General features: G+C 42.4%; 3 protein-coding genes, 1 non-coding gene and 1 pseudogene across 5 annotated transcripts; 2 read left to right on the forward strand and 3 right to left on the reverse strand.

Moving 5' to 3' along the window:
- Positions 1–14,767: 14,767 nt before the first annotated feature.
- Positions 14,768–15,745, reverse strand: LOC147937378 (uncharacterized). The gene has a single exon (XM_087470516.1). It carries the CDS (start codon positions 15,386–15,388, stop codon positions 14,768–14,770), a length of 621 nt encoding a protein of 206 aa, XP_087326642.1. The 5' UTR covers positions 15,389–15,745.
- Positions 15,476–15,874, reverse strand: LOC147937379 (uncharacterized). The gene has a single exon (XM_087468776.1). It carries the CDS (start codon positions 15,872–15,874, stop codon positions 15,476–15,478), a length of 399 nt encoding a protein of 132 aa, XP_087324902.1.
- Positions 15,875–16,164: 290 nt separating this feature from the next.
- On the reverse strand, positions 16,165–17,333 carry LOC147937380 (uncharacterized; annotated as a pseudogene). The gene is made up of 3 exons (XR_015568248.1): positions 17,325–17,333; positions 16,990–17,286; positions 16,165–16,873 (listed from the first exon to the last, which is right to left on the reverse strand). The product of XR_015568248.1 is annotated as an uncharacterized LOC147937380 (transcript).
- A 1,638-nt stretch (positions 17,334–18,971) lies between these two features.
- On the forward strand, positions 18,972–19,078 carry LOC147937381 (small nucleolar RNA R71). Its single transcript, XR_015569739.1, has one exon. It is a non-coding gene; the product is annotated as a small nucleolar RNA R71 (small nucleolar RNA).
- A 219-nt stretch (positions 19,079–19,297) lies between these two features.
- On the forward strand, positions 19,298–20,473 carry LOC147937382 (uncharacterized). Its single transcript, XM_087468777.1, has 3 exons — positions 19,298–19,487; positions 19,747–19,854; positions 19,968–20,473. Exons 1-3 carry the CDS (start codon positions 19,298–19,300, stop codon positions 20,471–20,473), a joined length of 804 nt encoding a protein of 267 aa, XP_087324903.1.
- The last annotated feature ends 1,340 nt before the right edge of the window (positions 20,474–21,813 follow it).

A 21,813-nucleotide genomic window follows, 5' to 3' on the forward strand; every position in this document is an offset into this window, starting at 1 on the left:
ACCAGGGACCAGAGAGTCAGCTTAGCGTCCTTTCACCTGACGGAAGAGGCGAATGCGTGGTGGCAGGCAAAATCGAGGCGAAGAGGTTTTGATGTCCATCGTCTGCCATGGGAGACGTTTGAGGCAGAGTTGTATACACGCTTCAGTGATGGAGAAGATTTTGAAGAAGCCCTTTTTCACATACGGCAGAAGGGAACTTTAATCGAGTACCAAAGAGAATTTGAACGATTGCAGAACAAGGTGGAATGGGGGGCTTCATATCTCCATATCTAGTAGCATTCGGATCCTCAAACCGAAGACATTAACGGAAGCAATCGATCTTGCAAGGATGAGAGATGACCAGTTGCAGCAAGACAAGCGGTGGCGGTCATACACTAGCAATTCGGGGATGTTTTAGTTGTGACGAGAAATACACCCCTGGTCACAAGTGTAAACAACCCAGCTGTTTATCATGGAGGGCGAGCATGATGAGACAGAGGACGACATCATCACTGTCACTTCCAGCGTTGATGCAGACGTTGGTGAGCGAGTACACATATATTTTTCGACCACCAGAACGACTCCCACCACCAAGAGAGATCAAACACCACATCAATCTAAAAGAGGGAACATATCCTATCAACGTTCGGCCATATCGGTACGCATACTACCAGAAACATGAGATTGAGCGACAGTTGAGTGAGATGCTCCAATAGGGTATAATTCGGCCGAGTTTAAGCCCCTTTTCATCACCGGTCCTCTTGGTGAAGAAAAAAGATTGATCATGGAGATTCTGTACCGAGTACAGAGCGCTCAATTCCGCGACAATCAAGGACCAATTCCCTATTCCCACTATCAAGGATATGTTGGATGAGCTCCAAGGATCTGTCTTCTTCACCAAACTCGATCTCACAGCGGGTTACCATCAGGTGAGGATCCATTCGCTGGATATTCACAAAACAGCCTTCAGAACACACAACGGCCACTATGAGTTTCTCGTGATGCCCTTCGGTCTATGTAACGCCCCTTCAACGTTTCAATCGCTCATGAACAACATATTCAGACCACTTATGCGAAGGTCAGTTCTGGTCTTTTTCGACGATATTCTCATTTATAGTCCAAATTGGGAAGCACATCTGCAACATGTACTCGGAGTTTTTGAGCTGATTCGTAAGCATGAGCTAGCAGTGAAGCTTAAGAAATGTGAGTTCGGGAAGCAGGTGTTGGATTATCTCGGTCACATCATCACTCACACAGGGGTTAAGATTGCTCGAAAGTAACTACTATGACCAATTGGCCATTGCCCACGACGGTCACTGAGTTACGAGGATTCCTTGGTTTAACGGGGTATTACCGCAAGTTTGTCTGTGACTATGGCTTGATCGCTCGGCCACTGACCAATTTATTGAGAAAATGGCGTTTTGCTTGGGATGTGGAGGCGGAGAAGGCATTCAACGCATTGAAGCTGGCTATGACAACAACACCGACTCTTGCCTTGCCTAATTTCTCTCAACCGTTTGTGATCAAACGAATGCATCTGGTGAAGGTATTGGTGCTGTTTTATCCCAAGACGGGAAACCAATTGTGTTTATGAACAGGTTCCTTTGAGCCACAAAGAAGTCATGGTCTACATATGCTAGAGAAAATGTTGGCTATAATAGTGGCAATTCAGACCTGGCGGCCATATCTTTTAGGGAGGCGGTTCACCATACAAACTGATCAAAGGAGCCATCGTTATATGTTGGAGCAACGCATTCTCATGCCGGAACAACAAAAGTGGATGAGCAAGTTGGTTGGCTATGACTATGAAATCCTTTACAAGCCGAGAAAAGCCAATTCTGCAGCTGATGCACTGTCAAGGGTAGCTGAAAGTCCTGTTCTACTTGCCATCTCTGTTCCGAAGGTCTCCTTGTGGGATGATTTGCGAACCCTGGCCACCACAGATTCGTATATGATTCGCATTGGTGCACTTGCAAAAGAGAACCCAGGACATCCTTACACTTGGAGAGATGGGTTTCTCTACTATAATAATCGCATTGTGATCCCTCCACAGTCACCATGGATTCAACAACTTTTGTTCGAACATCATAACACGATCGTGGGAGGCCATTCATGTGTGTTACGAAAAGTGGATGAGCAAGTTGGTTGGCTATGACTATGAAATCCTCTACAAGCCGTGAAAAGCCAATTCTACAGGTGATGCACGGTCAAGGGTAGCTGAAAGTCCTGTTCTACTTGCCATCTCTGTTCCGAAGGTCTCCTTGTGGGATGATTTGCGAACCCTGGCCACCACAGATTCGTATATGATTCGCATTGGTGCACTTGCAAAAGAGAACCTAGGACATCCTTACACTTCGAACATCACAACACGACCATGGGAGGCCATTCATGTGTGTTACAAACCTTTAAACGCTTATCTCATCAATTTTATTGGCCTTCTATGCACATAGTGGTGGCAGACTATGTTTCATGCTGTGACACATGTCAACGAGCCAAGTCGCAGATGTCTCCTAGCAGGTTCAATTAACCTTATGTGTTGTAGTACTTAAGGTGTCAATCCAAATGGGATGTTGCTAGCAATCAAGATGCAATTAAGAAATCACAAGTTAAGCCAAATCAAAAAGAGTGTTTTTATGTCTAACAATCCTAGAGTGATCCGAATGCAAAACGAAAATGAATCACAGAACTAGAAACGAAACAGTCTCAGGAATGTAATATCAATCAAAAAGATAGAAGTCCTAAGGATGGGAGTAATTGATGTCGGTGGAGTATCCTAGTCTACAGAGTGTTTAACATGCCACAAGCGATCTATCCCTAAACAACAAACATCACAACTTAGATAATCCAATCTCTTGGCAAAAGCTACTCATACCCAACCACTTCCATACCCAGCTCTCGCTAGAGAAACATGGTTGAGCAGGCGTGACAGATAAGTTCATTCACGTCAACAAACATCCTAGACAACTAATCTCTTAGGCTAGGAACGTAAGTCTCTGGCACTAGTTGGTCAAACATTTCATCAAACACCTTTTGGGTGTGGAAATATCTCGAACCTAGTTCCAATTGATAAGAGAGAAACTAGCATTTCTAACACTAGTCCAGAAAGGAATCATAAAAATCAAAGCTTAAACACTCTACATCCTAAGATCCTCCACCTAGTCTATCCCATCCCCAAGAACTCTAGCACTACTCAGATCCGGAAATCATCACCAAAGACACAAATCCAGAAAATATTGAACAAAGCATGATAAGATAGACAAGAATGAGATGAACAACTTTGCAGAAGAAATCAAATGCAAAAACTAAACGGATTAAAAGATATCTGGATACAAAGTCTCCAAACGTTTTAGGTGGCTAGGTAGAACCTTCATAATAAAACGAGAATAAAAGATGAGATGTCCCCAAACCAAAACTTAACAAAATGTATATGTAGTAAAAACATGTGAATCCCTAAAACTTAAAACGACAAGATAGAGCCTCGGTTCGGAAATCTCCTGAAGCGTGTGAGAAGGAACGTCTTCCTGACATGTGCGAACAAGTGGTGGCTCGAGTGGGTGATGGTGTTGGCTCGAGCGGGTGGATCAAGTGGTGGAGGGTCGAGTCGACGAGCAGCGGCTCGAGGTGGAGGGTCGAGTCGACGGGCAGCGGCTCGAGCTGGGTGTATACGCATCCACTAAAACAATGATAACTCTTCAACCACACCTCCGATTTGCTTGAAAAAAATGGCATTGGAAAGATGACTCAATTCTCTATAACTTTGATGAAGACGTCAAAAGCTAAATCCCACTCGAGTGGAACGGCTCGAACGGGGTGGCTCGATCGACGGTTTTGGGAGTGTTGTGAGAATGGCTCGAGAGACGGTTCCGGGAGTGTTGATGACATCCATTCCAGGCATGATGGATCGAGTGGGATGATGGTGCTTCTTCCTGGAAGCGCGTCCAAGTCGGATGTCGGTCGAGTCACATGACGTCCATTCCGGGCATGCTTGGTCGAGCCGCATGTCTCAACCTCCATTTAGTTCCAACAGTCTGGACATCTCCTAAACACCTGAAATAACTCCAATATGCAAGACCAATGCAAAGACTACCTAGATATGTATTATTATGCAAAAGAGACTAAAAACAATGCAAAACAATGAGTTAAGAGAACAAAATGAATAACAAATGCATGATGAAATAGTGTAAAATATATACATATCAACTCCCCCAAACTTATTCTTTGCTTTCCTTCAAGCAAATAACAAGAAAAAAGTATGGAAGAGAGGTGTGAAGTTGGGGTCTCAGACCCTAAAACATGCTGAATAGAGTAGTTAGAATCAAGGACCTTGTTTTTAGTTCTATGATGCATGGTGAAGGAACTTTATTTATTTAATCTACACATGCAATCCTATCAATCACTCCCTTTAACATTTATTAATAGAGAACCGTGAATCAAGCTATGCAATGTCATTGAACTCATTTGGCTAGGGTAAAAGGTCAGAGACATAGATGGTCTCCTTCTCAAGTGGTTTTATCAATACAGAAGGTTCTCTCACGAAAAGGAGTTGAGCTCAAAAGAAGGCTAAAGGTTGAAACCAACTGATACATACAAGAGCAGTGCCCTCTCTACCCAAGGTCCCCAAGGAAACTCAGTCCTAACATTCTAACCCAGAAGTTGGTCCTATCTCTACCCTTCGTCAGAAACATCATCTCAAACTCTTTACAGTTTTTCTTAGGAGGAGTTCACTTCTTTTCATTCTAGCGGATTGGAAAATCTTTATTATCACTATGGTTCCTTTTATTTTCTTCTAAGGACTCTAGACATCTGAAGCATTTGTGCTTTCCTTTCTTTTTCTAGACTTGTAAACTGTAAACACACATCCCCCTCCTTAAGACTTCCTACCCTTTACTTTTCTGCACAAATCCATACCCAATACCCAAAATCAAGTTCTCACCTAGTCCTACTAGTTCGAATAACGCGAACTAGAACTACACAGGATCCTACTCTTGTCGGTTAGAACCTAACACTTTCTAACAAGCTCAACTAGGAAAAAGCCTGACACTCAAGAATACAATTGGCTTGAAAGGACGGTTGGTTAAGGGTGCGGGAAATTGTTCCAAAGATGGGAATCAGCTACTTGGATTGACAAGGGTGGTAAAATGTGAAAGACAATCCAAGTATGTGTATGGTATCCATGAGTTCAACTTCAATGCATAACAAGATAATTGCAAGTCAGGATTATGTTCAGATAGATAGGGAGTGATGTCAATTCAAAACATGCTTCAATCTTACATTTTCAAGTTCAATCAACATGCATCAAAGAACTAATAACAAGGGTGTTGATCCTATCGATTCCAACATGCTTCCAAGGTTACAACCATCATCAACCCCTATGCTAAATGCAACAACCCTATATGAATAACACTAGACTCAATCATAATGTGCAAGTTTAAACTACATGAACACTCTGTTTTTGTGGAGATTTTTTTTTTTGATTTTTTTTTTTAAATTACTGGTTTTTCTATACAAATAGATGGATGCAAACTCAAACATGATATGATGCAAAAATTTGAAATAAGAATCACAAGACACAACATCAAATACATCATCCAAACCCTCCTCCAAACTTAAATTACACAGTCTCCTGTGTAAGAAAAATTTGCAGGAAGGTTTAAGAATCACAACACAAACAATGCAAGAATGAAATGGTATATACAATGGAAGGTAGGAGTACCTCAGTAATAGAAGAAAGAGTCGGTGCTCGCCCAAGGAGGAGCGTGGTACTGGCTTTGTCCCTCGCCTTGGTCCGGATCCGCGGGAGTGACCTCAGCTGGTTGGTCGACGTGCTGCTCAACCGCTTGCGTGTTCTGGATTGTGTTTGGCTGCTCATCGCACTGCATGTCATCGACTCTAGACTCACCATGGTCTGATACTACCACCTCGGTAAGCTGATGATCGCCTTGATGTTCGACTTGCTGCTCAACCTCCTGCATACCCTGATAATCACCTTTAGCTTCATCTCGCTGCTCAGCCTCTTGCTCAGCTTGAGCTGCGGAACGAAGCACTGATCGACGACTTGAGGAGGCTCTGGAACCGCGCGAACCTTGTCCCCGTCTCTCCCTGGATTCATGTGACGAGTGGCATGAAGGGACGTGTGTAGGCTGAAGCGGTCGGGAGACATATGAAGATTAGCGAGCTGGAGAATGGGCAGGAGAAGGTGTTCGTTGGTGAGTTCGTTCGAGACTCGCTGAAGCACGACCTTGCATGGGTCTGGTGTCCTCGGGAACAGACCTAGGGATGGTTGTGGTGGATGTCGAGCAACTGAACTTCCACATGAAATTAGTGAAGGTCTTTGTGAAGCTGCTGAGCACCTTGTCTCTTGCCTTCCCCCATCGCTGAAGCTTGTTGAGGCGATCATGAGCTGCTCTGACCCCTTTGGCCATTTGTGGTTCTGATTAATCTTCAAAGTGGAATTGCTCAGGGCAGTACTCAACTGCATCTTCCTCTATCGGATCAGCTTCTGCTTCCGCTACGTCTACATGTGGTTCATCAGCCTCAAAATCGTATAGTGTATCTACGGGAGGGATGAATTCGATGTGCTCACCCCCCAAGATTGTAGTCAACTCGACGCAGGGGAGGAGTAATCTCGAGGGACCGACCGCAGGATGCACGAACTTGTAGAGCAGTCGTCCATTCCGCAAGCCCCAGTCCAAAGTGTGTAGCTGCCGCAAGTTGTTTATGTCTATCCAGCGTGGTGGGTATGGCTCGAATTGTAGGGGAACACCAGCTGCCTCAAGAAACCAAATCACTACGCCTCCCATACACATTATGTCCGGAGTGCGGTTTCTGTTGAGTCTTGAGACCCAAGTCTTGTATGATATTATGTAGTTTAGGAGGTAGAACGAGACGGAAGTGTCGGACATGTCACCTTGCAGTGCGGTGCAATCCATGGCAGTGAACGAGAGTCCTTTTAGTGCCAGATCGATCATCTCAAGCTCGCCGTATGTCATGTATCCCTTAATCTCCTTGGCGTAGAATGCATTGGCAACCGCCTTCTGGAAGTAACGCAAGACTGGGCTTCTGAGGTTCATTGCCTTCGTTTTCGACGAAGTAAATGTCAGGGTGCTTCCGATCGTTGCCCAGAGTGCGGATATTTCGCTTCTGTCAAACTGTGGCAGAGTCCTCGTTCTGCAGGGAAATCCGAAAATTTCTTCAATGGTTCTGAAAGTAAGTGTGAAGAACTGGCCATGAACGCGAAATGCAATATAGCCCTGACCTCCATCAGACATCATGCCTGGCTCATCCGCATACAAGTGCATCTCCATAGTAGAAAGGAATTGAATTTTCTCCTCTCTGTATCCATTCTTGGGGGTGTTCATAATTACCTTCAGATGGCACCGCCGAAATAGATACTGAACATCCTCCCCAATCCCTAGTAGCTCCATCGTCTCAGGATGTGGATATCTCGTTCCACTGAACTCACACTGTTGGAACAACTCGTAGTACTCCTTGGGAGTCAACTTTGTCTCAGATGCTCTCCGTCGTACAGACTTCCTTGGCGCTTGTTCTGAATGCAACGCAGGTTCCTCTTGTTCGTAATCACTGTCCTCCTGTCTTGAGGTAGAAGCTGGCACCGGTCTCTTCCCACGACTCTTACTCTTAGAGAGCTGTTTGTCTGGTCTGCTTGACCCCGCTGCTTGTCCTTAACCCCCAACAACTTCATCAACCATGTTCTTCATTTTTAGGGAACGCTTCGCCATGGCTTCAGGGGATGACCTCTCTCATCTCATGTATAAGGTCGGTATTCTTCCTGCTTCTATGAGACATAATAAACTCAAAACTAAGATTTAGTATGTTATTGAGCAAATAACAAGTGCAAAGAGAGAGTAACCGATAACGTAGTAAGTCAAGTTGTGTCGTCGGCGTGTAGGTAAGATCTTGGCTGGCGAATGGATCGAGTGGGCATGATGAACTTCTCGGTTTAGTCGAATTGAGTCGAGGTGGTGACGAACGGCGACAACGAACTGGTAGAGACCTACCTGACTCGAACGAAAAGGCATTGTCAGTGGCTCGAGCGTGATACTTCGACAATCTAAGCAGATGACTTCGAGTCGCGGTGTGTTGGGTCGAAGCGCTGTGTCGAGTGAGAGTTACAGTGGCGGCCGAGTCAATGTGGGTCGACTCAAGCGGTGGTGACGCAGAGGATCGATTCGGAACGGTCGTCGGCTCGAGCAAGAGGGTCGAGTCGCGACGTGTTAGCTCGAGCGTGGCGAGGTCATTCGGTCAAGTGGAGGAGTAATGCGTGCGAGATATAACGTGTGACGAAGTGGAATTGGCTCGACGAACATGGGGAGGTGACGACGGTGAAGATTCCGGGACGGCGGTTGGCTCGATCGAAGCTTCGACAGTGACTCGAGCAGGACAGATCGAGTCGAAGCGGGTCGACTCGAGCAGATGTGGTTTTGTCTGTCAAGTGGGGGTCGTGACGAGTGCGCGTGTGCGGGCATCGAGAACGGTGCACAGATGGAGTCAGCTAGACGTCGGTGACTCGAACGAGGTGCTTCGGTGGTGGTCGATTCGGGTGGATCGAGTCAGATAGAATGTTGATCGAGTCAGAGCTTGTTTGTTCGCGTGAGAGGATCGACACGGCGGAGCTTACCCAGGATGGTCGATCGAGTCGGGGTTGGATCGAGAGTGACGGTGAACAACTTGCTTGTTTTGGAGCCTAAACAAGAACTTCACGACGACGACCAAAGTACAAGAGATCTGGCGAGTCAAAGCTCGTTTGAGTCGAGCAAGAGAGGAGTGAGCAGCTTCGCTAGCGGTGGTGGAAAATGGCTCGATCGAGTCGGACCAAGACTACTCGAGGGGGTTACTCCGGCGGGTCGAGTGGCAACAGGTCCTGTACTGAGCAAAGGACTTCGGTTGAATCGCTGGTGAATGAATCGCAGGACTCCTCTGGTAAGCTTCGTGAACTTCGAACAAGGTGGAGGAAGAGAGATGAGGGAATAATCGATTTGTTTTGGTTGGTGAGAGGAAAAATGGGATAGAGTGTTTATTAAATAATGAGCGATGGAGATGGTAAAGGGGAAATAGAGTGTCGAGCATGGGGAACATAGAGAGAGAGAAATTGATGGGTGAGTGGTGGTGAGGTGACAAAAGGGTGATGTATTTTTTAAGAATAACTTCCCCTCACACTTTCACTCGGCTTCTCCCACATGACCAACACTCCTTGTCTGACTCTTCTCTTCCTTTAATTTCTCTGTATCCCCTTTTTTTCTTCTATGATTCCTATACTCCTTTCTGTAGATTCCTAAACACGTAGAAAACCAAAAACAAAAATTAGAAATACAAAGATCCTAAAAAATATTTACAGTGATACCTTTTGGACTTCATCCCAAGTGAGCTTGTCTAAAGTCCCTAGCTTGACTTTGCTGCTTTTAGGCTTTTGGGGGTTCATGGAGGAGTACAGAAAACCCCTCCGGTTGGACTTGGTCAGCTAGATACTTTTTTACTCTTTGGTCGTTTACAGTGAATTCACTACCATTCTTGTTCAGAAGAGTGATGGCTCCAAATGGCAGAACGTCTTTGACTGTAAAAGGTCCAGACCACCTAGACTTAAGCTTTCCAGGAAATAACTTAAGTCTGGAATTGAACAGCAAAACCTGATCTTCAGCCTTGAGCTCCTTGACAACAATTTTCTTGTCATGAAAATTCTTTGTCAATTCCTTGTAAATCTTGGAACTCTCATAAGCATCAAGTGTTATTTCTTCCAACTCATGGATGTCAAGTGTTCTCTTAGCTTGAGCTGTGTTGATATCCAAGTTCAGCAACTTGATAGCCCAGAGTACCTTGTACTCAACCTCTACAGGGAGTGCTTTACCATAGATCAACTGAAATGGTGTTCGTCCTATTGGCGTCTTGAACGCTGTTCTGTATGCCCAGAGAGTCTCGTCCAACTTGACAGACCAATCTTTCTTCGAAACTCCAACAATCCTTGACAAAATACCCTTGATTTGTTTGTTCGAAATCTCAAGCTGTCCGCTGGTCTGAGGGTGATACGCTGTCGACACCTTGTGCTTGACACCATACTTCCTCAGCATACTCTCGAACACCTTGTTGACGAAGTGAGTTCCACCATCACTGATCACTGCTCTAGGTATCCCATACCTTGGAAAGATTATACTTTTGAACAACTTCAGAACAACCTTGTGATCGTTGGTAGGACTGGCAATGGCTTTAACCCACTTAGAAACGTAATCGACTGCCACTAGAATATAGACATTACCATTAGATGGATGGTTGAAAGGTCCCATGAAGTCTATCCCCCAAACGTCAAATATTTCCACTTCCAGGATCGGATTTTGTGGCATCTCGTTCCTCCTTGTGATGTTGCCCATCCTCTGAAAGGCATCACACTTCGTGATGAAACTGTGAGCGTCTTTGAATAAGGTTGTCCACCAGAGACCTGCTTGAAGAACCTTCTGAGCAGTCTTGAAAGTGGCGAATTGACCTCCATAGGTGGAGCCGTGACAGTGCTTAAGCACTCCTTTTACTTCCCCTTCTGCTATGCACCTTCTGAACAGACCGTCAGAACCTCTCTTCTACAGATAGGGTTCATCCCAGAAGTAGTGGTTGACCTCTCTGAAAAACTTCTTCTTTCTATAGGGATCCATGTCATCAGGAACTTTTCCACTGACCTTGTAGTTCACGACATCTGCATACCATGGTGCAGTCTCAGATGTGATAGCCATGCATCTGATCCTGAGTTGTGAAGCTCTGTGTCATGCATCTGCTCACAAACTTGGGCGACCAGAAGTTGTTCCTCAGGCATTGAATCATCTATGGGGAGAGCATCTTCAATCCTCATTCTTGACAAATGGTTCTTTCTCTATGATAGCGTACCTTCCTTGAGTTTCGTCCAAGGTGCGACTTGCGTAATAGATGACATGAAGCTTCTTGTCAATACCCTGTCCCAGAACTGCTCCAACTGCGAAGTCTGAAGCTTCACACATGATCTCAAAAGGGTGATCCCAATTTGGACCTTGTACTATGGGTGCTGAAACCAATGTCTCCTTGATCTTGCTGAAAGCTTCCAAGCATGCTGCATAATTCGAACTCAACCTCCTTGCACAGCAACCTTGTCAATGGTCTTGCAATTTTTGAGAAGTCTTTGATGAATTTCCTATAAAACCCAGCATGTCCCAGAAAACTTCTGATGTCCTACACCGTTTTAGGCGGTTGAAGCTGAACTAAGACCTCAATCTTTGCCTTGTCAACCTCAATTCCTCTTTCAGAAATCTTGTGTCCCAGAAAGATCCCTTCTTCAACCATGAAATGACACTTCTCCCAGTTCAGCACCAGGTTCGTCTCCTCACATCGCGTCAATACCCTGCACAGATTTAACAAACAGGAGGAGAAAGTGGAACCATATACAGAGAAGTCGTACATAAACACTTCCAGTGACTACTTAATCAAATCCGAGAAAATCGAAGTCATGCACCTTTGAAAGGTGGCAGGAGCAATGCACAAACCAAATGGCATGCGTCTGTAGGCAAAAGTGCCATAAGGACAATTAAATGTTATCTTTTCCTGATCATTTGGGTGAATAGGGATTTGGAAGAATCTGCTATACCCATCAAGGAAACAGTAATAAGGATGACTGGCTAGTCTTTCCAACATTTGATCAATGAAAGGAAGAGGAAAATGATCTTTCCTAGATACATCATTTAACTTCCTATAATCTATGCACATCCTATGTCCTGTGATGGTTCTAGTTGTGATTAACTCATTTTTTTGTTTTTGATCACTGTGATTCCCCCCTTTTTAGGTACATAGTGCACTGGAGATACCCAAGTACTATCAGAGATATGATAGATAACTCCATCATCAAACAGTTTTAAGATTTCTTTCTTTACTACTTCCTTCAGGTTAGGATTCAATCTCTTTTGGGGTTCAATGCTAGCATAAGACTCATTTTCAAGATTGATCCTATGTGTGTAAATACTAGGTGAGATTCCCCTGATATCTTCTAAGGAATAACCTATAGCCTTTCTATACTTCTTAAGCTCAGTTACTAGCAACCCAATTCATCATCACTCAACATAGCATTCACTATGACAGGATAAGTAGAATTAGTTCCTAGAAAAACGTACCTGAGTCCGGAAGGGAGAATTTTGTGTTCTACCTTTGGAGCTTTCAGTTCCGACCAGTCGTCAGCATGGAAGTCTGGAATAATCACGGTCGAGTCGGAGGGGTGCGACTCGATCGAGCGGGACGTCGGTGTCTCGAGTCGGGTCTTGACGTCGGTCGAGTCGGATGTATCACGTTCTGAACTCTCTGTCTCAACTACACATACCTCCTCTGCGTTAGATAGTTGCTCGAATTCCTCTGGTCCATCCATTTCTCTGTGGGAGTCTAGCATATTCTTGTAACAAGTGGTCTCCTCATGCAGGAACTCTTCTTCTCCACCCTTGGTCAAAGCAGTCTTGAGATGATCCTCCTCAGCTAACTCCTCCAACAACTCATCAGCCAATTTATCCATCTCTTCAATGTATAAGACTTATCCTCCTATTGTTGGCTTCTTCAAGATATCCTTGATGTCAAACTTCATAATGAAGTCGTCACCCAGATTTAGATCAATCTTGCCATTTCTGACATCAATGATGGCTCCAGCAGTCGCCAGGAACGATCTTCCTAAGATCAGAGGATCTTTTGGTACTTCATCCATCTCCAGAACCACAAAGTCGGTTGGTACTTCCACGTCTCTGATCCTGACGGGTAAGTCTTCTAAAATACCATTTGGAAATCTCACTGATCTATCTGCAAGGATGAGAGAGATGTCGCAACCCTTGAACCTTGTAATACCCAACCTCATAGCAACAGAGAGTGGCATCAGATTAACTAAAGCGCCAAGATCACATAGACACCTATCAAAAGACATAGGTCCAAGGGAGCAAGGTAGAGTGAGTGATATAGGATCTTTGAGCTTCTTGGGTACAATCTTCTTCTGGATGATTGCACTGCACCCAAGACTTAGTACCACCATGCCTTGAACTTCTTTTGATCTCTCCATCACTAAGTCCTTGAGCAATTTCTGGTAGTGAGGAACAAGTGCGAATACATCCAACAATGGCATTCTCAACTCAATTTCCTTGACTTGTTTTTGGAACAAGGCTTTGTACTTCTCTGTAAGCTGCTTCTTGAACCTCACTGGGAATGGTAAAGGAGGCTTGTACGGTGGAGGGATGAATCTCATAGGTTTGTCATCAGGAACAGCAGGTTCCTTAACAGTTTCAGGTTCGGACTGCTTCACTGGCTCGATTGGATCTTTGACTGCTTCGATTGGGTTCTCCATCTGAGCGTCATCCTGAACAAAACCCTCCCCATCTAATTCCTCACTGTCCGCAGTGACGTCTTGTACAGATAGGGTTCATCCCAGAAGTAGCGGTTGACCTCTCTGAAAAACTTCTTCTTTCTATAGGGATCCATGTGATAAGGAACTTTTCCACATACCTTGTAGTTCACGACATCTGCATACCATGGTGCAGTCTCAGATGTGATAGCCATGCATCTGATCCTGAGGTTGTGAAGCTCTGTGTCATGCATCTGCTCACAAACTTGGGCCACTTCTCAGCGTAGTGGCATTGTCGAACTCCTTGGAGTTCTGAACAGCCTTTCCTGGGAATTGGCCAGGCTTTGGTGCAGAAGTAGAAGGGGATTAGCCTTCCATGTACCTTATTTTCGAATTGAGAGCTTCAAATTTGACGTTCAGATCATTGTAGGAACATTCCATCCTCTAACTAAGGTCAGCAAACTTCTTAGCAGTATCCATAGAACTACTAGCTTGACCCTGAAGAATTTGTTGCATCATTTGGGTGCTGTTCGTTTCGTGATCTAGACGCAATAGTTGGATTTAGTATCTGGACGCAGTATCTAGACGCGGCATCCAGATACTGTTCGTTTGTATTTTTGGTTTAATTCATCCAGAAATTGTATCTAGAACAAACTATGTTTGTTTTGTAATCTGGTATAGAAATCTAGATACAATACATGAAAATGACAAAAATACCCTTCATTTTGTGGTTTAGTGATTTTGGTTATGTTTATAGTTAAATAATTTTCTTATAAAATTTAAATAAACATCTAATAAATATTTAAAAATGAAATCATCTTTTCTGATTTAAAAATACACTATAAAAAATATTTTGGTTATATCAATTAACATTAAACATGTATTTTCTAAAATAACACAAAACACATTAAGCATGTATTTTGTTTCTAAAATAACACCAAAAATAACTTTAATAACTTTAATAGGATCCAACAAAACCTTATAGTAATTTTCTAAAACATGAATTTGTTCAAAATATGTTTTATGTTTAGAAGATAACAAATTCAAAAGTGGTCCATCGATTTGAACAAACACAACAATATGAGTGTGCTATCAATTTGAAAAATAAGTGTCCACTTCTCTCAATGTGCCATGGTTCCCCTGCAACAATCACAACTCATGTCTATGGACCCATGAGGGATGATCCTCCTCATTGAGACATCCTCCTCCTTGAGACAAGAGTGTCATGGTTCCCCTGCAACAATCAGAACTCATCATAAGCCATCAATTAGACATTCACATCTTTACCATGGTACGTGAACAATATCAAGTACTAGTGTCATAAAAACCTCTCCAATATTGACCAAACAAAGCCATAAAAACAATCAATGAAAGTCTAATTGATGGTAATACGGAAGAATCAAAACTCACTCTTGTCGTCCTCTTCCTATCTTTTCAGGAAGCCATAAAAACATTCTAATACGGAAGTTGACGTCCTCTTCCTATATTTTCAGTTATAACATCACGGAGAGTCTCCATTGCTCTATCACCAGTTGGAATGTATGGAGTATGTTCAATGTTACCTTCTTCTTCATTTTCTACAGCTTGGTCACCATGATTCTCATAATAATCTACCATCTCCCAATAAGCAAAGTCACGGTCTTCAAAGTGTGAATCTCGAATAAAGTTGTGAAGTGCCATAGTTGCTGTCACAATCTTTATCCACTTTTTCAGCTCATACTTAGGATGTTTCCTATCTAAAATCCTCCACTTTGCTTTCCAAACACCAAATGTTCTCTCTATCATAGAACGCAAACTAGAATGTCTACGGTTAAACAGCTCTCTAGTGCTAGTAGGTGGTCCTCCCCTTGCAAACAAATCAAGATGATACCTAGCTTTACGATGAGGCCCTAGATAACCGGTTCTAGTTGGGTAACCTGAGTCTACTAGATAGTACTTGCCATTTGGTGGATGAGGGAAGGAAGGTTCATGAGTAGCACAATGTGTTAAAACCTTAGTGTCATGTGCTCTACCAGGAACTCCAACATAAGCAAATATAAATCTCATGCTAAAGTTACAGATCACTAGAACATTCATTGTTGGTTCAGATTTTCTACCTCTACATGCTTCCGCACTATTAGATGGAGGGCGAACAGATATATGAGTGCCATCTAAAGCACCAATTCAGTTTTCAAAAAAAGGCCAATACCTACTATCTTTTACTAGTTTAGGACTAGGTTTTGCAAACTCACCTCTGGATGGCTTCACTATATCTGCTGCAAGCTTCAACAGAACCGCTAAAACATCATCTAGCTTTCTTTTTACTGTATCCAAAGAATGCTGATATCGTTCAGCTAAGACCCGGACTGTTACATCTTGTGCCACCATTTCAATAAACATTGCTACACTCTCTTCAAGATAGACATGGCATGATTCTTCAAGTTTATATTTCTGTGATAGCACCTGACATAAACTCAGAAATGTACCTTGATTCATTCGGAGGATATCAAAACACTGTTTCTCAGACTCATGCATAAACCGTTGTACCCGACGCCAACCTCCACCTCGATCTGTCCTTTGCATCTCTCTATTAGTATTAACTCTATAAACTTCTTGTATTGCAAAATACATATGTTCTTCTTCCTCTAATATCAAGTCGATGTCATCATCCTCAAATGATGGTCTAAATGTATCCTGCAATAAAAGCAAAAGAAACTGATGGTTGATAACAAAACAAACAAAGTTCTGATCAAAGTTCTGATCAAGCCAACCGAAGAAGAGAATTCATACTAAACAACCAGAGATAGAGAGAACAACGAGCCAAACGAGAGAAGAAGAGAATGAGCATATAAGTAATAAGAAGTAGAGAGAAGTGAACAAGAACACTTATTTCATCATTATCGATAAAAGACAGATTATGTTCTTATCAAAGTCATACACACCAAACACACCAAACTACAGATTCTCTACACACTAAACTAAAAAAAAAAAAACTACAGATTATGTTTCACCAGCCTCTGCTTTCACCAGTCTCAAACTCCAAGTAAAGAACTTTGTTCTCATCATCTTCAAAGCTTATGAACGTTTGACGGTTGGTAGCGTCTTCCTTGAGATGTTTCATAGCTGCTTTGAACAATGGAGACCACATTCTTATACTAGACAGAGAATTTAAAACCCTCATAGCCCTAAGCTGACTACAACTAAAGTCAGGGTGACTCTCCATGAGTTGATTCTTGTAGGTAAGTATCTCATCACGTGATTGAATACTATCCCTTATCACATCTGCCACTGCTTGTCTTTCCACAGCTTGTCATGCACGTCTTTTTCGAGGATACTTTGGTACATTGGAAGCTGCAGGAGCATTGGAAGCTACAGGAGCATTGGAAGCTGCAGGAGCATTGGAAGCTGGGGGAGCATCATGTTTTTGTCTTGATTCAGCATCATGTTGTTGTCTAAATGGTTTTCACCCTGTTGAGCACTCCAACCCTCAGCTCCAGTTATATGAACTGACCCAAACATTTTTTCCATTAAATCAGTGTTTGGTACTGGTTTATCCTTTATCTTTCTAGCTCCAGGCCACTCCTAAAATAAAAATTATACTTAAGTTTCATCATCCTCTGAAGATAAACTAGAGACCACAGAAGAAGAACTAGAGACCAAAGAAGAAGAAAAAAAATTCTAAAGAAGAAGCTATATACCTTACAACGCTCATCCCACCAATCATCACTCATGTCTATGGACCCATTGGGATAATAGCTCATTCCAGTTCTATTATGAGTCAATTTCCGGAAAGTTGTGTATTGCTTCTTACACGTATTAAACTTGCTCCTAAATTTTTTCCAATTATGCTTCTCACCAAATGCATCATAGAACTTGGATGTAATCGTTTGTTTCCCAGCTTCATTCACTATGTGGTTTCTTATATTGCCTTTTAGATTCTCTTCAAGTCGAAGTTCAAGATAAAAACGGCTTTGTTCATCACTCCATCTTAGATTCTAAACCACAAATCAATCACAAATTACAAACCCATCACAAGATACATAAGGCAAAGGCTAAAAATAGATAGAGTATAAACACATAAAGCAATCACAAATCAGAAACAAATCACAAACCCATCACAAGATACATAAGGCAAAGGCTAAACATAGTAGAGTATAAACACATAAAGCAATCACAAATCACAAAGACCATACTAACTACAACTGAAGACACATAAATCGGATCACAAATCACAAACATAAGTTGCAGAGAAGTAGAAGAGGATACTTAAATCACTGCCTGGTACAGATGTCATCGTTTACTCTTTGATTGCACAATCTGCATTTGAAATAAGTAAAGTCACAAACCTCATTCATAGATAGCAAATCTCTTAAGAGCACAAGCTAAATCTCTTAAGAACACAAGCTAAATTCATTGTTTCATAAACACCCAAATGGAAAATGTCATAGATAACACATCTCTTCAAAACCTCTAAGCTAAATCTCATGGTTTCATAAACACCCAAATGGAAAAAATCAGAGATATCAAAATTCATAAGAACAAGAGCTCTATCTCATGGTTTAATAAACACCCAAGTGGAAAAAATCAACAGTTTGCTTCTGCTGCAACACGAATTGAAAAAAAAAATCAAACCATCAACAACAAAAGACTTACGAGTTCTGTGAGCTGGAGAATCGGAACCAGAGCTGCGAGCTTCTTCTATGGTGGAGAATCAAAACAAAGCTGCAAGCAATGGATTCGAGCAATGGTGGAGCTTCTACAATGGAGTCGAGGTCTTGTGGTTGGAGAACGAAACAGAGCTCCTACAATGGAGTCGAGCTTCGAGAGAGAATTTAGGGTTTGTAAATGTTAGAATTTAGGAGAATTAAAATTAGGGGTATTTTAGTCATTTATAATGTTTGGATGAGTTTACTGTAGCCAAACTCTCACAAAAATCTCATCCAGAATTTCAACTTTTTTTGGATGAGTTTTTAAAACGAATCCAGATATTGCATTCAGTTCATTTCTTAATTATGACTAAACAAACAATAACCTGTATCTGCATCTAGATACTGCATCTAACACACCAAACGAACAGCACCTTGCTTTATTTCTTGGTCAGGAGCTTGTGTAGGCGGAACTTGTGGAGATGGAAATCCTGGTGGGGGTCCAGAGGGAGCCGGATAGCCATGTTGGAATTGTTGCTTAGGCGCGAATCCTTGATTGTAAGGAACAAAAGGTTTTTGTTGACCTTGATGTTGTTGTTGTGGGGGGTACACCTGATCTTGCGGATTAGCAACGTTGTTACTTCTGTAAGACAAATTTGGGTTTGCCTTGTATTGGTTGTAACCTTTGTTGTATCCACCTTGATTCTGGACATAGTTTATCTCTTCAGACTGCTCACCCTCCCCATCTGGAATTTGGAAAGGGTCATCCTCAAATACGTAGTGGACGCTCCTCTGCTGACTTAGCAAGATACGTTCTAGCTTCTCATTGACGTTCCTCAGAACTGATGTCACCTCTAACTGTGCGGTCATAATCTTCATTGTAGTTGCCGTCAGATTGGGCGAGATTATCAACGAGTTGCCATCCCTCATCCACTTCTCTGTTCAGGAAATTTCCGTTAGAGGTAGTGTCAAGCAGCATGCAGATTTTTGGAAGTACACCACGGTATAGAGTGCTCAGCAGTGACTCGTTGCTGAACCCATGGTGAGGACACTGGCTCTAGTAACCCTTGAAACGCTCCCAGGCCTCACAGAATGATTCTGAGCTCTTCTGAGTAAAACAAGAGATGTCATTCCTAAGACGTGCAGTTCTGGCATTGGAGAAGAACTTTGCCAAGAATGCCTTCGTGCAGTCATCCCAACTCTAATATGCAAGATGTATGCAAGACCAATGCAAAGACTACCTAGATATGTATTATTATGCAAAAGAGACTAAAAACAATGCAAAACAATAAGGTAAGAGAACAAAATGAATAACAAATGCATGATGAAATAGTGTAAAATATATACATATCAGCAGACTATGTCACCCACTGGTCTACTCGTACCACTTGTCGTCCCAGAGCAGCTATGGGAGGATGTGTCTATGGATTTTGTAGACGACTTGCCAAAATCCGATGGCTACACAACTATCATGGTGGTTGTTGATCGGTTAAGCAAATCGGCACATCTGGTTCCCTTGAAGCATCCCTACACTGCATCTACGGTAGCAGGTAAGTTTGTTGCATTTGTTGTGAAGTTACACTTTCTACCACGCTCCATTCTCAGCGACCGTGATCCAGTATTTCTCAGCAACTTCGGGCAAGAATTCTGGAAGTTGTGAGGCACTAAACTTTGTCGGTCTTCCACCTATCACCCCCGGGTAGACAGGCAGACAGCCAGACTGAAGTCGTCTATCGGTGCATCGAGCAGTTCTTGCATTGCTTTGTACAACATTGACCAAACAGTGGAGCACCTTCTTACCTTGGGCAGAATATTTTTACAACACCACTTTTCAAGCCAGTACTGGTATGTCTCCCTTTGGATCTTCTTTGTTGGGCGAGATTGATGAGCATTTGCGTAACAGAGATGAGCTTTTGGGTGAGTTGATGCAACATCTCACGGCCTCGAAAAACCGCATGAAGTAGCTGGCGGATAAGAAGCATTGTGATGTTACATTTCTGGTTGGGGATAGGGTTTTTATTCGACTACAGCCGTATCGACTGCACAACAGCAGTCTGTGATCCAAAGATTCTGCAAAAAGCTTTCAAGTCGGTTCTATGGTCCTTTTCAAATTACAGAAAGAGTTGGGGCTGTGGCGTATCGTTTAGCACTACCAGAAGGCTCACGTATACATCCTGTTTTTCACGTGTCCTTGTTAAAAAAATGGGTTGGTGAGGAAGTGTTGGTTTATGTGGCATTGCCACCACTTCGAGAGGATGGTGTATTGTGCTTGGAGCCGGAAAGTGTGTTGCGTTCACGGGAGGTTGAGCAGGAGTCTGGGCACAGTACAGAGGTTCTGGTTAAGTGGCGCAACTTGCCACCAGAAGAAGCAACTTGGGAGAGTTTGAAGCAGTTGTCGTTGAGTTTTCCTCAGTTTCACGTGAACCTTGAGGACAAGCATCTGTTTGACAGCGGTAGTGTTGATAGGATAGCGACAGCTGAGGATGGAGGTCACAAGACTGAGGTGGCACAAAGGGTGTCATCTAGGCCACGTTGATCGAATCCCAAGTACATGGGTTAACAAAGTCATGGGGACATCTTTCATTTGTTTCAGTTATCAAATAAGAGGCTTTGTCAACCTACTTTCTAGGAGACTGTAGTCCACATTCCTATTTCCTGCATTGTAGGAGTCAATGACGCCACTTCTCTATTCCGTTATTTGCTTCGTGTACTTGCTTATTTATATCAATGGAAAACAACAAAAATAGGTAGTCTCAACTACCAATCAATTCTTGAGTGTTCTTATTCTATATCTCTTGCTTTGAAGAGGGACCAAACGTATTATGAACCCAATCCCTCTCTCGGCTTCTTAGTAGCTTTTAAAGTCATCATAGAGTTTAATCATCTAATGATGTTTCTGTTTCTAAATTTATCATCTAACGGTGAAGATGAAGAGTCTAATGGAAGTTGTGGTTGTTACGAATATGTTTTAATTATAAAACTTTACTTCACTCTCAAGTTTAAAGTGATGATGATCAGTCCAATGGATGTTATCAAGTATGAGTTATATGAAACTTTGTTGCTTCTGTTCTTAAGTATTTGTGTTTTTGGAGAGGACAAATCAGAGAATTTTTAACGTTGGAGGGATCTATGGACTTAATCAAAGAATTGTGTTAAGTTTGGTTCAAACCAATTATATTTTAATTTTAGTTATCCTGAGATCTTTTTTTGTTTTTGTTTTTGTGCTTTGTTCGACCAACTGATTGTACTAGATCAGATCGAGAGTTAACCCAACTTGAGAAACACATTATAGGATACAACACATTCCACACATAAACTTGAGAAACCCATTATAGGGTAAATATCTAAACCTCAAACATATGAGAAAAAGACATTCCTAACATGGAGTGACACTGCTCCCGCAGCACCGGACTACACATTCTTTAGAGTCATCTAATCTAACTAGCATATTTGGAGGTACTACCGTGGGAGGCCGAACCCATAGACCATAGTATGCGGCTAACAATTAAAACAAACAACAAAATGATACAATACTATAAAAACCAAAAAGCAAAAGGATAAGAAGAAGCTGATATAAAACTTCAGATTTAAAATCTGATCAAAATAACATAAAAAATGTTATCATCCATAGAATAATGATAAGAAAAAAGAAAAAAGAAAAAAAACTATCAGACCAATAATGAAATCACTCTTTCTACAAATCCGACACCACTATAGATAGTAAACGATGCAGAGAATGGTAATGACGCAAGAAGCTCAGTCTACCAACCAAAATGCAAGAACTGTGTTCATGATCATGAGTCATGACCATATACATACAATATACCACAAAGCTACAAAATGCAGAAAAACATAACTAAAATTCAAATTCAATTG

The sequence above is a fragment of the Camelina sativa genome, chromosome 10 (assembly GCF_030686135.1).
Source record: "Camelina sativa cultivar CO46 ecotype springtype chromosome 10, ASM3068613v1".
Classification (NCBI taxonomy): domain Eukaryota; kingdom Viridiplantae; phylum Streptophyta; class Magnoliopsida; order Brassicales; family Brassicaceae; genus Camelina; species Camelina sativa.

Bases quoted from the DNA above. Each gene is read 5' to 3' on its own strand.
- LOC147937382 (XM_087468777.1), top strand. From the start codon at position 19,298: ATGTCACCCACTGGTCTACTCGTACCACTTGTCGTCCCAGAGCAGCTA. The intron at 19,488-19,746 runs GTAAGTTTGTTG...TACCTTGGGCAG, and splicing joins CACTGCATCTACGGTAGCAG to AATATTTTTACAACACCACT. The intron at 19,855-19,967 runs GTGAGTTGATGC...ATTCGACTACAG, and splicing joins TAACAGAGATGAGCTTTTGG to CCGTATCGACTGCACAACAG.
- LOC147937379 (XM_087468776.1), bottom strand. From the start codon at position 15,874: ATGCAAAGGACAGATCGAGGTGGAGGTTGGCGTCGGGTACAACGGTTT.
- LOC147937378 (XM_087470516.1), bottom strand. From the start codon at position 15,388: ATGAATGTTCTAGTGATCTGTAACTTTAGCATGAGATTTATATTTGCT.